The sequence below is a fragment of the Tiliqua scincoides genome, chromosome 5 (genome assembly GCF_035046505.1).
Source record: "Tiliqua scincoides isolate rTilSci1 chromosome 5, rTilSci1.hap2, whole genome shotgun sequence".
Lineage (NCBI taxonomy): Eukaryota > Metazoa > Chordata > Lepidosauria > Squamata > Scincidae > Tiliqua > Tiliqua scincoides.
In genome coordinates, this window is record NC_089825.1 from 46,203,198 (window position 1) to 46,221,781 (window position 18,584).

The following is an 18,584-nucleotide window of genomic DNA, read 5'->3' on the forward strand; positions in this document are numbered from 1 at the left end:
AAATATCTTTATTTTAAATTTTTCTCAATTTCCCCCACTTTGTTTTTTTTCAGATTTGTGTGTGTGGGTGGGGGGGGGGTTGTTTGTTTTTTCAAAAAATGAGAAGTGTGGTGTTATGGCAGGAGGTCTGGCTCAGTTGGTAGAGCTGCCACCTTGTATGCCTGAAGATCTGAGGCTGCCAGTTCAAAACAACCGGAAGTACCCGAGAACTGACGACACGCTGATATACTGATGAACTGACCCTCGGTGGCAGAGAGGAGTTGCCGTCAAGTGGAGCGTGGGAGGCGAAGGGCCAGAGAGAGGCCAGGCCGGGAAAGAATCCAACTGGAAGGAGGAGTTCTATGAAAGACTAGAACTATTCAATTGTAAAACCCCTGCGGGGGTTTAGAACAGCCTGCCTATGTAAACCGCCTTGGATGAAAGTCTGAGGAGAAATTGACGACCAAAGAAAGGTGGTATATAAATACCTGTATAAATATAAACAAATAAATATGTGTTTTCATTTCATTATCACCAAAAATACCACACCTCTAACCATAGACATTTGTGATAATAAGCATGTTTTCCCCCCAGGGAATTAAATAATAAATCTTCTTACCATCCTCCAGAAAGTGGTACATAAAACCTCAATGATTCATTATTATTCAGAGCTGTGGATTTAGGATACTTTCTTTCAGTATGGGAAATAATTCTTGCACACTACTATAAGAAACTGCACAGAACATTACTGTCATATAGTCAGTAGAACACTGAAAGAAAATTGCACAGTTGTGCCACCAACATATTATTTTAGGCTCCCAGTATTTCCTAGGAACTGTTATTTAATCATCTTGTTATTCTTTCCAATGCATATTTTTCTTTTTTTTTTTATTTGTGGCTCTATTAATTGACATAATGAGCATGTACAGTTGATTTAGTTCCATAAGGTCTCTTTGTGTCTTTAGTTCTGGTATTGTTGTGAAGGCTCCCTATTGCTTTTAAAATACATAATAACCATGTTGGGGCAATTATGGTTTCCAAAGGAAGTCATATCCATTTTAAAAATCATGTAAATATATGTCTGACAAAAGGGTGCGTTGCTATCTCTGATCCTAACATTTTACTTGAATTTCTTAGACCTGAACTTCTTAGAACTCTACGCTTTTGCAAGAGCAATCTTTCAATGGAGATTCTCATTATTTTCTTGATCCTTGTGAGCAAGAATGTATTCAGGTGTTGCTTTCCTCGAAGCAGCACTTTATGTAGAATATTGTGCGCCCGGGAGACCAGACCTTACAAAAAAAAGTCAAAACTCAGATCAACTCAGGGCCCAATTGTATCCAACTTTCCAGCTATGTGCAGGGTGTGCACATCATCCTGTGGTGGAGGGGCAGTCATGGAGGTAACTGTACTGGGGTTGGTCTGCTGTGATTGGGTACCAAAAGTAGCTAGTATCCCGTCGTAGGAAAATGGGCATGGAGAAGAAGTGGCAATAGGTTCTATTTTCTTTTGTTTTTTTTCCCCCTATGGAACTACTTGTACCTATGCCAGCTTTGTTGGTGTTGTGTTTTTCTGGTGTCAAGGACATGTCTGTCATCTGAAAAGGGTTAAGATATTACATTCATTGACTCCTCATCTTCCCGCCCACATGCCTCCCATGTCATGCCTTGATATCCTCCCCATTTTGGCCTCTCTGTCAACAGTTGCACTGGTATCCAAGTGACATCTGAGCTATGTCAGCAGGGTATTTTTGTGATGTTGTGCTGGCATTGATGGTGTGTCCATCAGTAAGTGGACATCTACACCGACAGGGCTGCTGTTGTGTTGGCATATGTGAAGATATGATGGCTTATGACATGGATAGGATTGGGCTGTTAGATTTTATGACTTATGATGCACCCAGCCCTTTGCTAGCAGATGGATCATGCACATAGATATATGCCTCAATAAAAGATAACATGTACATATGTATGTATGTAGACTATATCCCACCATTCCCTCTAAATCAGGGGTCTTCAAACCCTGGCCCGGGAGCCAGATGCGCCCTGCAACCAGCCTCTATCTGGCCCGCGGCCAGTCTCTGATCCCCTGAGAGACTCTGGCCCAGTTGACCAAATACAACCAGAGTTGTGCTTGTGGGGTGGGGGAATGGGGGTCCATTTAAGTGTGTGCTCTATTTCTTAGGCTGTGTTGGTGCTTGGAGAAATCCTAGGCATTTGAACCCATTCATTTATTCATTCATCTAAGTTCCTTCTCTAATGTATTTATTTAAATTTTATTATTTAATTTTTTTTCTGGCCCTCGACACTGTACCAGATGTTTGATGCGGCCCTTTGGCCGAAAAGTTTAGAGACCCCTGCTCTAAATAAATGAAACACTGAAGATGGAGTATAGCAGAGGTTCCCAAAGTGGGTGTGGCTGCTTCCTGGGTCAGCATGGCAACCACACAGGGGTCCCAAGGGATGCTCGCCACCTGGTAACAAGCACATGCCATGACTCAGACAATGGTGATAAAAGGCTCGGCTCAGTGGGCAGTATGTGAAGTTTTCATTGCATGAAGAGCCCACCTACAAGCCCTTAGCCTCTTATCCCCATTTTCTGGGTTGCATAGTGTGCTTGCAACCCAGAAATGGCAGTGATGTCATCAAGTCCTCTTGTCCGGCCCTATCACCAATTACTTCTGGGTGCCAAGCTCCATGCCTGTAGCACAGAGGGGGCAGCGTGATGAAAGTGAGTTTTGGAACCACTGGCATGCAGTATATAGGGAACATAATAAATCCAGAAATGGGAACAGAATATAAAATGCAATAATTATAAAAATTATAAAGTATTGTGGAATAAAATATCATTAGAAGAAACTGAAACCACAGACTCCAAAAAAATTAATTAAGAAGGAAAGGACAGGCAGAAAAGGAAAGTTTTCAAACCTCGCTGAAAGGTTAAGAAGGAGGAGGTAGTTTTTTAATTCCACTGGGAGGGAGTTCCATGATAAAGGTGCTACAACAGAGAAGGCCCTGATATTTTTTGCTATCAGTCTGGCTTCCACAAACCTGCTTTAATGTAGATCAATCCTTCTTTAAAATTAGAGGAACGGCAGTGGGAAGCAATATGATATAAAGTGCTGCTTCAAAACAAGTGGTAATGGGAAACTTACAAGGGTAGAAGAAAGGGATTGCTTGTAGCGCTGCGTAGATTGAAAGAGAAAATAAGTAGGATCTTGGCTAATTATGATTTTTTTCTATTTATTTCTAATTCCATCTTCGCTGTTTCTTCCCTAAACACTATCCTTAAATGTGCACAAACTACAAATGTATTCAATTTTAATTTGTTTAAATTAAAAAAATAAGCTCCTCATTACAGCAGCAGTTAATACCTGCATTAGAACCTGCATTAGAGATTAATACCTATAATTCTTTTAAATGATGGTTTCAATCGTGCACTACTTATTCTCCAAGGAGCAGCAGGTGTTGCAAACAGGGAAATTTTTGTTTTCATGACAGCCCTGTCAGGTGGGTTAGGTAGTGAGAGAGATAAGATTGCCTCCCAGTGACATGTGTCTCCATGGGAAATGTAAAAGATTTTATTCTTAAGATCAGTCTTGTTCAGTTTCTTCCTCCCAGCATTGTTTTTGAAAAGGCAAAGACAGTTCACACAATAGTAATTGTGTTGTGAAAATTGTGATACCAACATTACTGTAGTTGTGAATTGGAATATTATATCCTCCAACATTTCACAGATGAAAACAAGAACAGGTTTGTAAAATCCCAGTTCTCATTCCAAGGATTAGTGACTGATTTGGAGATTCCTCCCCGACCCAGTTGTTGAAGGCTCTACTGTACTTGCTGTATTCATTATTCTGAGTAGACTGGTACAAAACTAGGGATGTAAAAGTAACTGGTAGGAAGGGCCACTGAATGAGAACTGTGAATAGAATGTTCTATACATCAAATGCTGTACACCTGGAGACCAGACAAAAAAGTCCTCACTCAGGCTGAGTAAGGATCCAATCCTATCCAACTTTCCAGCACTGGTGCAGCCACAATGCAACTTCAGGGTAGGAGGCCTCTGTGACTGTCTCCCCACCACAGGATGCAGCTCACAACTGATTGGCACAGCTATATCGGCACTGGAAAATTGGGTAGGATTGGCCCTAAGGGCCCGAATCCATCCAACTTTACAGCTCTGTTGCAGCCATGTAAATAGGGTATGTACTGCATCCTGCAGCAGAGGGGCACATAGACATCTCCTGAAGGTAAGGGAACATTTGGGCCATCAGCCATGGCCTGGAGTTAACTGTGTATTAGTGTGTTATTCTTGGTTGGCCTAACCTAATTCTCACAACCCTGTTGAGGTAAAAAGTGAGATAATTCCATATGGGAATGCTTGAAGTTGTCTGGCTTGACATTGCCTTTGTAGAAGATTTCATCTTTTTCCTTTTTACTGAATTGGATTGCTCACAGTTGGTGTCTTTTTCCGCTATTGACTGACCTTTCTGTCATGGTAAATTTAGGATGTGTTCCATGCACCTCGAATGTTCTTGCACTTCAGTGCTATGACTTTGACCTGGTGTGTTGGGAAGCTACCTTCAGCAGTTTTTTTAAATACTTTTCAGGCATGCTCTGCTTTTATGGTGTCTGTTTTCTGGCCATTGTAACCAATTATTCTGTACGTGTACTGAGATGGGGGCGTCATCTTGGCCTTTCTCTCAGGCGGAAAAATGTCTTGGGCCAGCCCCAAGAAAAGGCACAGTTGTAGTTACTCAGAAGTGTATCTGAAAAGAGCACGCAAGCACTGTTTTGTCTGTTCTGTTTCATTTTCAGATGAAGATGATAATGCTAGTGTCTGTTTCAACTGAAGTGTGTGCCAGATTACAGAGCACTAGGCCAGGCATTTGAGAGCTTTAATTGTGAAACCTGAGGAGAGAAGGGACCCATTCTTTCTAAAGCTACCATTCAAAGGATGACCCCTTTTTGTCATTCCCAAGCACTGTGGGTTTCACTTTTATTCCCTTCCCACATAAAATGCATGAAGTGTACAGACCCTCTTTCACTTGGCAGCCTCGGCGTTGCATTCATTGCTGGGAATACTTTGGGTTGTTAAGATGTGCCCCCCTTGTATTAAAATGAAATTGTCACTGCTGTGTGGTGCAGCGTAACATGGTTTGACATGCCACGCCTGCAGCTACAGAAAACAGACTTTTTATTGCATTTATTCTTTCAGAGACAAGCGTCTCTAAAGACTCACTGCCGACATACGCTTAGTTAAATCTGAATGAAGCTAAAGTGAACATTCTCAGCTTTAGTCTTTTTGTTTGTTGAAATGGTCCACCCGACGTGTTTATAACAGCAGTAAAAAAAAGAGGGGGGGGGAAGAAGGGGGAGTACAAAGGACTCCAATGACTGCCAGCCAAGGGAGACAGTTTTAATGCCTCCTCTAAAACAAAGTAAGCTAGCATTAGATACTGTTAATCATGCCCTATTAAAGATTGCCAGATTCTGTCTAAAACTTCTGCGATAGAATTCAAACTTCCCTGTTCCACCTTGTGTTTAGACTCTGGAGACCCTCTTTACACTCCCGAAGACGATACGATCACTGCTTTTGAGCTCAAAAGTATGTTGAGGATTGTACACTAAGACATCATGGAACAAAGGCGAACTACAAACATGAAAAGAGGTTGAGGGTATTGCAGTCTCCTTGCTGGAGGGACAGTGAGATAGGAACCAAAACTTCAAGTTGCAGTCAGTCTTGCAGGGAGAAAAATGAAAAGGCAGGGACAAGTGGTCAGGATAGAATGTCCTCCTTTTTGAATGGCATTTTCCCCTAGAAAGTATTTGTAGGCCTTCCAGCAAGATGTGGAAGTCTTTGATTTTCAGTTTGCGGTGGCAGGAGCTCAGTGGAGAAACAAAGTAAACTGGCTGGTAGAACAGAATAACTAGAGTGTGCTAGTGGAATTCTGCATAGTCTCAAGTGGGCTTATGTGTGATAGATCTTCGTGGATAATTTGGTTTAAAGCTTATCCATGAGTATCTATCTATCTAGCCCAGTATAGCTGGGTTAGATTTTTTAAGGACATTTAAAAAAAATCTCCTTGGGTATCTGTTTCAGGTGAAGTATGTACCAGGAAAGGAAACATCTATTATTTGTTTTGTTAGCATCGTTTGTTTCTGTGACACTTTCCCATACACAGATAGGCGTTTTTATCTATGGGTTCGGATATTAGTAGAACCCCAAATTTCGTAGCTGCAGAAGACACCAGATATATACCTGCACCAGCCACCTATCTCTTGCTTCTTGAGCTTCCGGGGCATAGGAGAGCCTTCTTTTTAGTTAGATGGAGAGCTCTCCCCTCAGCATTTGTCGAGGGCTGCTACAGAAAGTTCCCTGTCCCTGAAAGGGTTTGCCCCTGTGGCTCAAGTGAGGTGGAAACATTTGAACATGTTCTGTATCACTGCTCATTTTATCAGGGGTTACGTACTAGGTTTATTACTCCCCCGATTAGGAAATTCTCGGGTCTGCCCAATGAGGAGATAACCAAGGAACTTCTTAAGGGATCTAACCTGCAGTCCACAAGGTGGAGTGCTAGTTTCTTGGCAACCGCCTGCAAAACCCGCAAGAGTATCATTCGTTATGAGAAAAAATTTGGTCACTTTTCTATTTTCCTGTTTTTGGCATGATATGCATTTAACTGTTAAAAAAAATTTAAATTTTGTTTCACACAGGCAATGTTGCTGTTAATAAATAACAATAATAATAAATTGACTTGACTTGACTATGGGTTCAGAACCCGCAGTGGAGGGCTACACTTGACCACATGGATGTGACCAGAAGCACCTTCCAGTTGTACCTGGAGGCCTCTGAGAGGTGCTTCTAGTTTTAAAAAAAAAAATAAAGTGCATCTTAGGGGCCTCCAGCAGGTCCTCCAAGTTGTGAGGAAGTCTTTTGTTGTCACTGAGGATGTTCAGTTGTAGAAATGAATGAAAATCTTGATGAAGGATCTTATCTGCTGCCTTGGGTGCGCTTCGGGGAGAAAGGCGGAATACAAATCAAATAAATAAATAAATCTGGGAACATTTTCTAACAGTGACATTGTTCAAGAGGCACAGGGTCATTTACAAGAGGAAAAAAAATGCATTTTCCTACGACAACATGTGCTGCAAGGAACTTTTGCCATTCAGGAGTTTTCTGCACCTCTATGAAACAAGCTAAGGTTTAAAGTGCTCTAAGTTAGATTTTTACCACCCGGTTTATTGTGATGCATTGTGGCCCAGAGAATTAAATAGCAGTCTAACTTTACAGTCTGCACATTGTCACAGAATGGTTCCAACCAGAAATGCATCACCATCCATTGTCAGCTGAGGCAACACAAAAAAGAAGTATTGTGTTTCCTTTATGAAGTATTGCAAGACTGATTTGTGAGGGTTGTCTCTCAATCAGATGGTCCTTTTGTGATAATTGAATTGAATTGATACAAGTTAAATAATGATAATTCTTTTTTTTTTATTTTATTTGTCTCTCTCAGGATGGAATCTACTGAAAAATGTGAAGTAGTTATTCAGCATTTTAATGGAAAATACCTGAAAACACCCCCTGGAGTGCCAAGTAAGTGTTGCCCTTTATTATTTATCTAATTAATGATCAACAAACTGAGGAATATTAAATGAGAGATTGTACAAGAACTGCATGATCTTAGAAATGTTTTTGAATATCTGTGCTGAATTGTTCAATATGAAGTATCAGGAATTCATTGGAAAGGGCAACATCCTTGGGGGTTTGAAATAATTAAGTTTTAGTTCTTCCATATTTTAGGTTAAGTGAATCATTCCAATATTCAGTTGTTATTGTGATACACAGTCCTCTTACACAACTGTACCATATGAATCAATTGGTCCTAGTTACTGTTTATTAGATCCAAACTAGTACAATAAATGTTTGTGATAGGTAAAAGTAGGAGTTTATACAATATGGTAATACCTTTGATACATGGTTTGTGTTCACGCATCAGTCAAAATGAGAATACTGTAAGTGTGCTGAGCTAATGTTTAAGTAACTGCTGGATGTCAATGGATCCTGAAAAAATACTGCTTTCTTGCTTTTCCTTAATTGTGGAGATTAACGCAATGTAAAATGAAGAAAATGCTATTTTTTATGCATTTGAATGTAGGAAAGCCTTTCCCCCCCTTGTGAAAAGTGCCTCCCCCCCCTTGTGAAACAGATGATGTAAAAGCAAAGGAAACTGCTACAAGTTTACACCTTGGGGTATAATTATGCTACTAAAGAACATGAATACAGTTCTCTGAAAAGGTCACAGAGATGTGGGTGAATTTACAGTTTTACGTTCAAACAGCCCAGTTCTATCCAGTTTTCCAGTGCTGGTGCAGCTGTGCCAGTGGGGCATGCACTGCATCCTGTGGTGGGAAGGCAGTCACAGAGGCCTCCTCAAGGTAAGGGAGCATTTGTTCCCTTACTTTGAGGATGCATTGTGACTGCACATTGTGACTGGAAAGTTGGATAGGATTGGGCCCATAGAATTTTAATCCATAACTCCATATGTGTTACACTTGTAAGCTTCATTGTCATCTCTAGCATATCTTTAAAGACAAAATTGTGATTTGATTGTCTGAATTTCAGAATGTATTTCACTCCTTCATAGCTATTTCTGTGAAAATATTTAGTAGGGTAATTGTTCAGTGATACATTGCTATTATATATAGATTAGGTTTAAAAAGCACATCTTAAAATAAGGGAGAAGTCTCCCTGAAATCAGTAGACCATTACAAGTGCCAAAGCAAACTTCAGCTCTCAGGTGCAACCCATCTCTGATAATCCTAACTTTTCCTAAATCAAACAAACTAAAACAAAATAATCCAGCTATTTAAATACATGTTCAGATAACTTATGTGGTGAAAATTCACCATTTTAATCAAAGTATTCATGTATGGTATATTTTTGGATGGTTGTCAAGTCTTGTTTGGCCTTAAATTGTGCTGGAGGCCAGTTCCGGGAAGGACAGCCAGTGAGCATATTCTGCGGAAACTGTCCCTGTGTAACTAATTTGTACATACTGTATTATTCTCTTCTGTTACCCTGACCTTTCCTATCTCTTACCCCAGTTCAACCCCATATTGCTTCTTCCTCTGTCAACATTTAAATTGTGAAGTCCTTGGGGCAGAGACCTGTCACTTTGCTTAAAATGCACCATGTACATGTCAAGAACCCAGACACTAGGAACAGGGTCATATTAGGCCTCAAATGCCCTGCATATAAGTGGGTGATATTTTACTGAAGATTGTTGTGGGATGAAAATTTACAGAAATGGATGATTGCTTGCAAGAGAGCATTTGAGAAGGCATCTGAAGTTGCAAATCTATGATTTCCCAGGCTTCCTCAACCAGAGGGCAGATTTCCTTCTGACTTTGTGTCTAATTAGCTCTATTCAGATATGTTGTCCAAGGGAGGATAATAGTTTCCCCAGGTTTCTGGTTCTTTCTTATCTGCAAAACAAGGTAAGTTCTATAAGTTTGCGAAAGGTAATGGTTCTTGCTCAGTTTTTCTATGTTTTTTTGTGTGATATTAATTTGTAAACTAGACATCTGGAAATGGCTCATGAGGACCTGTGATTTGACTTTTCATATACTGATATTCCTCCACAACTTGCACTGTGCTGCTGTATGCTTGAGGCCTTTGATCACCAATCATCGCCCTCACCTAAAAAATATATATACAGTACAATCTTACACTGGTTTACTCTGATGTCCCACTGTGTTCAGTGGGCCCAGCCACACTAGATGCTGTTCCAGAACCACAATTCAGAGCGCGATACCATAGTCTTTCGAGACTGAAGGTTGCCAACAACACTTCCTAGTAAGGATTATTCAGGTTTGTGAGAATTGAAGCCTCAAAAGCAAATACAGTAAAAGGAATAATGGAAATGGAAGAGTAGGAGGATGAAGGCAGAAGTCTATGGAATTTCATTATATAATAAAGGTCACAGAAATGATTTCTATTTCCCATTCTTATGTGTTCTTACTTGCCATCTATGTTTTTACTGTCCTTTGTGCAACAGTATCATAGATTGAATTTGATTTGCTATAACATTTACTTCTTGTCCTCCACAACCATTTCCTACAAGTTTATTTTGTTTTCTTAATATGTCCCTGAAATGGGCAATAGAAATAGATGCCATGTGGCCATGTTCATATATTGAAATGCAAAATGTAATTTGTTTCCTAACTTTTTCACTTTCCAGGTAGTCTAGTAGTGCAAGTCATATCATGCAACCATTAAGAGAAAAACCCAAGTCATACAAGACAGTAGGGAAGTACACTTCAACCAACAGCCCAATCCTAACTGGTCCAGTACTAGCTTTAAGGAGTATGCACACTGTTGCAAATGTGCCATAAGGCACGTTGTGGCAGTACAGAGGCTTATGGTTGGCCGTGGATCAAACCTTTAGGTTGGCTGTGAATCAAATAGCCCCATTGTGGGGCTACTTTCCTTACCCAGGGGAAGGGGATGAAAGTTCCCTTTTCCCGAGGTGCCACCCATGGCTGCCACTGGCGCGCAGGATGCAGCGGTAGACGTTTTCTGTGCCACCGCAGCCGTGCACCATGGGAACTCAGGATTGGGCTGCCAAGAACCATTGCATTGCAGCACGAAAATCTCAATAGGATCGTGCCATAAGTTAAAACAAAAAATTTTTTACAAATATGTTTGTAAATATTTTTTTACAAACAAGCATTTTGAATAAGTGGGGTTATATTGTTTGTACGAGGGTGGAAGTTTCTCAGTATTCTAAATGAGAGATTCACACCTACACAATAATTGACTACATTCACAGTAGTAGATTATGGGTTTTGGTATTTTGCTGTAGGAAAATAAAACAAATGGAAGATTTTTTTTTTCCTTTGATAGGTATCAAAGGATTGGCACATTTATGTAAACAAATGCACAGTATCCCAGAGGAACTGAACATGAATACTAAGATCTTGCGGAACAATGCTTAATAAAAAGGAACTATCAGAGATCTTAAATGTTGGGAATTTTTCTTCCTTTCCAACACTTTGTTTCAGCACTGTCCAATGAACACTCGAGACAACAGATATGGAAGAAAGGGCCACTTTATTGTACATTAAACAAGAGGAGCAGAGGCTGAGACCTGCAGCATCCGAGGCAGCGAAAGCCCCTGTGGTGCGGGGAGGGACCTCTGGGCGGTACCAGAAACCTCTGCCCCCAGGCGGGCATACACCTGACTCCGAGTCGCGCCTCGCTGCTGGGACGGCGCGTCTCCTCCATGTCTATCCCTTAAGGGGAAGGCAGCTGGACCGCAGACTGCGCCACCTCGAGCCGCTGAGCCTCTGAGGTGGGCCCTGCGATCCCGGCCAGGGCCCCGTCTAAGTCCTCGTGCCGCCAAGCCCCTGAGGACTGAAATAGGGTTTTGCCCTGCCTATGCTGCCTGAAGGTGCATGCCAGAGTCCCATTCATGCCTCTTAACCCGCACCACCTGCCACCAGGAGGGGTCAGCATAGCGCTTGACCCCCCCCTCTCCCAAACGGGCAGAAGCGACTTAAGGCCGCCCTGCAGGTCCTTAAGAAAGATGTCTGCGCCTCCCTCTGACAAATGAACACCATCGCCCCTATACATGCCAGGTAGCGAGAACACAATCGCAGGATGCATGACCACCCTGCCACCAGCGCGAGACACCAAGTTGCCAATGCTCCTGGTAACTTTCTTGCGCATCCTCTCAACCTTAGCGCAGCAGAAAGCCCCCCGCCACACACGATGTTGCAAGAAATCCGACCAAACCAAAGTGGTCTCCGGTAGCCAACCCATAAGGGTGGTGATGTCCTCGTGAGCTCTGTTCAGCAGAGCCAGACCGGACATCCTGCAAAGGTCATTTTCGCCCAGGTGGAGCACCAAAATGTCCGGTGGGAGGTTCACATTCAGGAACTCCATCAACGCGGGCAGCAGCTGGCCCCATCTCATGCCCCTCTTGGCTAACCAAGCCACCTGCACTGCCGGGCTGAGGCCCAGATTCGCTCCGAGGGGAGTAGCAGCCGCCCTCTTGCGGGCCCAAAAGATAATGGAGTGGCCGCAGATTAAAATGCGTATGGGGCTATCGTGTCCTGCAAGATGAAAACAGAGATGTTATTGCCAGGTATCCACTTTTACGCTGTTCCCCCCACAGCTGGGGTATGCCCGGATTCGATACACGTCATTTGCGCACATATCGCCTGTAGGTTGACGAACGCCAACGGCCTATCCGTTGAATGTCCTCCCCTGATAGCCCCAAGGCAGCTGCTGCAGAGGCTGCTCCAATGCGGAGGGAGTGCAAGCCAAACTCCCTAGGCTGCAACCCTAACACCCCCAGGGCTCGTAAGAAAATTGCCCGAAACTGGAACAGCGTGAGAGGAGAACCATCCCTATGCTGGAACAAAGCCCCTGAGCGCTCCCCTGAGAGTGCAAGATACTCCCTCAGCGCCGCAACTGGGCACAATGGCATTCCTACCACCTCCTTGAGAGTCACCGAGCAACCAATGCCCCTTTGGTCTGTCTTAGACTGCCTGAGGGTAATTGAGACTCCTCCGGGCACCCAGGCTAGGTCCGCCCTCTGTAGGGCCCGCGCAGATTGATCCGTCTTGTTTTTTGCCAGGAACTCGCTGGGGCGAAAAGCGCCAAAGAAGGCTGTCAGCAATGCAGCCCTGAAAAGTTGAACCTCACATGGTGACGAACAAAGGGTCGTGAAGGTCCCTGCGATACCCCCGAGCAACTCTGGCATGATGGGGCGCCTGTGGTCCCAGACAGGGGGTGTTTTCCTAGCGAAGCCCTCCAATATTCTCCGCACCCTGAAGTCCTGAGTGAAATCGGGGTAGCCCCCTGCTTTTGAAACAAAAGCTATGGCAGACATGAAGCCCGGGAGTGAGCTCACCGCCCTTCCCGACCGCTGCAGGTGTAGAAGGAAAAACAGCAGGTGCTCAACCGGTGCCGGCCACAGGCTGGGCAATCCGGCCATCAATCTAAAATCAGCAAACTCAGTTACCTTCCGTGAATAGCCCCTCTGCGTGCTGGGCGCCAGTGAGGCGCATATGACCTCGTTTACTTCTGTAAGCCAAGGTCCCAGAGCCAAGGAGGCATGCGGTCTGGGGATGGCGCCGCCCCAGGGGCGAGTTCCCGAAATCGTTCCTCCTGAAATCGAGACAAAGCATCCGTGATGCAATTCTCAACCCCTGGAACGTGCTGAGCTACAAAAAGAGCATTAATGCGCAGGCATTGCAATACGAACTGCCGCACAAGCCTCATGACCCTGGGGGATTTGGAAGACATCGAGTTCACTACTGCCACCACTGCCTGGTTGTCGCACCAGAAACGCACCGAGGCGTTCTGGAACTCACCAGCCCAGATGTGCACTGCCACCACTATCGGGAAAAGCTCCAGGAAAGTAAGGTCGGCCGTGATGCCGCCCTGTACCCAGCTCTGCGGCCACGGTGCAGCGCACCATTGGCCACGGAAAAAGATGCCAAAACCAAAACCTCCCGCTGCGTCTGAGTGCACCTGCAAGTCAGCCTTGAGCAGCTGCTCAGAACGCCAGAATGAGACCCCGTTGAATTCCTCCAGGAAACGAAGCCAGACCACTATGTCTTCCCGCATGGCCGCTGTGACCTGTACCCTGTGGTGTGGCGAGCGCAACACTGCCATGGCCTCACACAATCTACGCAGGAAGGCCCTCCCTGGCGCGACCACCCTGCAAGCAAAATTCAGGTGCCATACCAGCGCCTGCAACTCCCGTAGTGTAACCTTCTTTGCTTGTATAACCGCCTGCAATCTAGACACCAGCGCTGTCAACTTGTCACTCGGGAGCCTGCTTGCCACCGCCACCGAGTCAAGCTCGATGCCCAGGAAGGTCATGCAGGAAGAGGGGCCCTCTGTCTTGCCCTGAGCCAGCGGGACCCCTAAATCGCGTGTCAGGGCCTCAAAAGTGGCGAGCAGCCTCTGGCACTGACCTGTGCCCGCTGGGCCCATAAAAATAAAGTCATCGAGATAATGCGCGGTAGTTTGCGCTCCGCACCGCTTCCGTAGGGCCCACTCCAGCATTGTACTAAAGCGTTCGAAAGTGGCACAACTCAGTGAACACCCCATTGGGAGTGACCGATCCAGATAAAACTGGCCCTGGAAAGCAAAGCCCAGCAGGCAAAAATCTGCAGGATGCACCGGAAGCAGGCGGAACGCAGACTCGATATCACATTTAGCCATAAGCGCACCTGGGCCGCATCGTCTCAATATGCGTACTGCTTGGTCAATAGACGTGTAATAGACCGTGCAGTATTGGTCAGGGATCCCATCATTCACTGATGTCCCTTTGGGGTAGGACAAATGGTGAATGAGGCGGTATTCCCCCGGGGCCTTCTTAGGCACCACCCCCAGCAGAGAAACCTTAAGGTCAGGCAACGGGGGAGTAGGAAAAGGGCCCAAAACTTGCCCCAAACCCGCCTCCTTGTCAATCTTCTTCTGGACTATGTCCTCCATGCCCATGACTGACTTCAGGTTTCGAGCTAAGCTCACACCCTTGGGATGCGGTGAGTGTATCCGGAAACCCTGATTGAAACCCTCCCACAGGAATTCTGCCGCAGCGCTATCAGGGTATTCGCGCAGCAGCTTGGCCAACACCGGCAGCCTAATCGGACTTGGCCCCTTTGGAAGTGGAAGCTTCGCCTGCCCCACCTCCCTTCTTCTGTCCTGAGCCCCGGCGCCTAGATCTCCTGTCGCGGTAACCCCTCGGGCATGAGGTAATCGGGTGGCCTGCACCGCACAGTCCGCAGTTGTGCAGGAAGGAACAACTTGATCTGGAACAGTAACCAGACGATGCGTATTCATAACACACACGCGGGGGTTGAACCCGTCGGCCCGGCGCTCCCGCCTGTGGCGGCCCCACCGGGCGTGAATTGCTGCTCCTGGCAATCAGGTGGCCGCTGTCTGAACGCTCTCCCACAGCAGCACCTCCCGCCATCACAAGCTGCATCCACAACTCAGTGTTCTTCCTTTCCCACGCAAGCTGGGGATTATTTCCCATGCGCATGCGGAACTGCTCGTCATATGCTAACCAGCCTGAACCCGAGTATCCACGAAAAGCCCTGTGAATCAAGTCCAGGTACTTTGCCAGTGCCGGGCCTTTGGACAGCTCTCTCTGCAGTACCACCCCCATGTAGATGGTAAACCCTGCTAGCCAATTAGTCCAATTCCAATCTATTTTAGGCTTACGCACTATCTGGTGCTCCCTATTGCACTCCCCTGGCCTGATCTCGGGCTCTGGCTCCCTGTGTAGAAGGCTGAAAAGGTCCACATACTCACCCTTCCATATCCGTTCTTTAACTGCCGGGGCCAGATGATCCCCCAGTGGAAGAGCCTCCTCCCCGTATGGCATTGGGGGAAGGGGGGAGTCCCTTGAACCACCGCCTTGGACGCTGGTGACGTTAGCGGCCATGCACCTGCTGCCGGCCCAGCCCCGCTCTGCACCGGTGGCCCAGCCTGCCCGGCTTGGGCTGTATTGGCAAGCTGTGGCGCCAGGGAGGGTGGATCAAGCAGGCCCGACAGGTCGACAGAGGGGGGGAAATCCCCAAGGCACAATACCACACCCACTGTCCATGAGGAGGGGGCAGAGATTGAAAGCCCCCCCCAAGTGCCCAGACCGAATGGCCGTTCTCCTGGTGGGGGGGCCATGGCAGCCAGCCAGGATCCCTGTCCTACCACTCAAAAAAGGGGGGGAAGGAACACATGCCTCCCACCACTTGACCTGGGGGGGTGGCCACCCCTGCCCCGCCCTGCCAAGCGGGTGCAAGGGGGGGCCAGCCCCCTCCCTGGGCGCCGATCCCACCACCACCACCGGTGGCCCCATGGGGCCCATGGCTCCCGGCAACAGGGCAAATCCCCGAGGGGGGCAGCCCCCAGCCCTCCCCAGCAGGGCGCAAGAAGAAAAAAGGGGGGCCAACCCCCCACCAGCTCCGCTGGTGCCGCGACAGGCCACCCAGCGGGGCCCAGCCCGGCCGTCGCAGCCACGTGGCAAGGAGGAAAGAAACCCTCCCAAGATGGCCCCGCGCATGCGCAAAGCGCAAAGCCAAAGAAAAGGAAGCAGCGCAGGCCCTCCCTAAGATGGCGGCCCCGTCCGGTCCCTGGAGGCGGCCCCCTTTTTTAGGTGCCGTGCCGCTAGCCCCCAGCGAGCCGCCGGCCACTAAGGGCGGCGAGGCCCTGCTTCATGCCCGCCCTGGGCTGCCAAGGAGGAAGAGGGCTGGGTCTTGTCCCCTTTTAAAGGACCACCGTAGCTGCCCGACCCAGCCCCCTACACCTCCCCTTTGGGGAGGGACCCTCGTGTCCTGGTCAGGCAAAACAAACTCCGATCACCTCCTTAAAGGGGGCGATCGTGATTCTTCCTTTCCAACACTGTGGGTTGCAACATGAATCTTTCTAATGTCATAGTTGCATCCAATGGAAATGCTAGGGATAACCAGGACTTTGAATAGCCTTTTAATCATCAGAACATTCTCATCTGATCGTTAACGATGTCTTATGTTACTCAGGATTAGATTTTTATTACCACAGCTGAGTCAAGTAGATGCAAATGCAGCAACTTTGTGTGACATTTTATGGTAGGATTCTGTTTTATTTTACTAGTACTGTACTCTCCAGGTGGTGCATGTAGTACTGGTTCGAACTGATTATTTTCAAAGATTAAATGTATAATACTGAACTTGGGCTTCCTGTACAGACACAATGCTAGAGTATTCTAGTCTGATGGCTGTACATTCAAATGAAAACCTGAGGCATATGTACTTTTGCTGTACAGTCTTACACAGGCACCATTTCTGCTAACGGGAAGCCTCTTCATTTCATGTTTCTGTTTCATTTCATGCTGTTTCTGATTCAGCTGAAGCATGTTGAATGAGAAAATGAAAGCCAAATCCCATGGAATGTCTCCATTTGCACATTCTCTTGCACAGGACTTTGCGTAAGCTCTTTTCAAAATCTTATAATGGCCAACTAGACTTTCTGTGTGACAGCCTGTATCTTCATTATCCACCATGTCTCTCATATTTTAAGGCAGCCCCTAAGATATTTGGCAGTGATGCAAGAAGATATTGTGGCAGTGATGCAGGATATTGTGATGCAGGAGGTCTTCAATGAGTTGTTTTTGCTTTCTGATCACATTCCTTCATGCTGTTGTATGCCCAATGACAGCAAAATGTGTGTGTGTGTGTGTGTGTGTGTGTGTGTGTAGTAGTAGTAGTAGTAGTAGTAGTAGTAGTAGTATTTTACTGATACACACATGCACTCTTGAACATTGTCACCACAAGGAAAGAATCTAGATGTAACTGTGCATATAATCATATCAATGTTGCTTTTTGTGGTATTTGATCAATCGACATACAATACACACATATTCATCATCAGTAATGTGGAAGAAAGACACAAATAAACTGACGGAACTGAATGCTGCAAAATATGTAGATCTTTGAGCAAAATAAAAACAAAAATAAAACAAATCATGGAACAATGAAGAATTCCTAATGCTATTTTAGAAAAAAAATTTCAACTAAAGATGATCAAACTTCCTAAATCCAGGGAGAAATTCAGATGAGAATTCTGGAATCACATCTAATTTCATACAGCTAAATCCAGGGTCCAATCTTGTCCAACTTTCCAGTGTTAAAATAGCTGCAATCCAGACCTAAGGGATGGAAGCAAACATTCCCTTACCTTGAGGAGGCCTCTGTGACTTCCCCTCACTGCAGGATGCAGCACATGCCCCATTGACACAGTTGCATTAGTGCTGGAAAGCTGAACAGGATTAGGCCCCTAATCTTGCAATCTGCCCTTTCTCTGAACATCCCTCTTTTGCTTGTTGGGCATAGTAGTTCAGGAAAAAAAAATATCATCAAAAAATATTGATCTAGCTACCTATTGACATTTTTATATATCCCTATGTATATTATGTGTATGAATATAAGGATTTTTTTTAAAAAAAAATTCAAATTTCTTGTTCTACCTGTCAATCATTAGGAAATCACAGGAATAAAAATTTGTTAGTTAACTTTATATGGCATTTTTAAAATTGCAACTCTGTATGTTTTTTTCCCCCCAATAGAATGTGGTCTTATAGATCACAATCTATTCTGATCTTATCGTAAACATCAACCCCTATTTTAATTACCAAGTTTCTTGGTATCGTCTGTACACCTCACCATCATATATGCTTACCATAGACAAGTTATCTTCTAAGCCAGTAGTTCTCAAACTGGTGGGTCACGACCCACCAGTTTGTCTAACACTTCCCCCATCCCTTTAAGGGGTCTGCAGGAGGTGCGGGGAGTCCTGCGCAGCCCTCCACAACACTCCCTGAGGCTTGGAACGTTCAGAAAAAGCAGGAGCAAAGCACCTCCTGCAAAACAGAAGTGCTTTGCACCTGCTTTTTCTGAACATTCCAAGCCTCGGAGCGCGCTGCAGAGGGCTGCGCAGGGCTCCCCACACCTCCTGCAGACCCCAGTAGTCCTATCTAGTTAAATGTAAGTTCAAAGCACCCCCTCGCCCCCCCCCTTAGTGAAGCAAGCCTGGGGTCACTG

General features: G+C 45.7%; 1 protein-coding gene across 4 annotated transcripts in view; it reads left to right on the plus strand.

Annotated features, from left to right (window-relative positions):
- Nucleotides 1-18,584, plus strand: part of RBMS3 (RNA binding motif single stranded interacting protein 3) — an 851,530-nt gene that overhangs the window by 676,755 nt on the left and 156,191 nt on the right. For all 4 annotated transcript variants that reach the window (XM_066631436.1, XM_066631435.1, XM_066631437.1 and 1 more), the window contains one exon: nucleotides 7,499-7,578. In XM_066631436.1, the coding sequence (XP_066487533.1) occupies nucleotides 7,499-7,578 (80 nt within the window). The remainder of the gene's footprint in view (nucleotides 1-7,498; nucleotides 7,579-18,584) is intronic.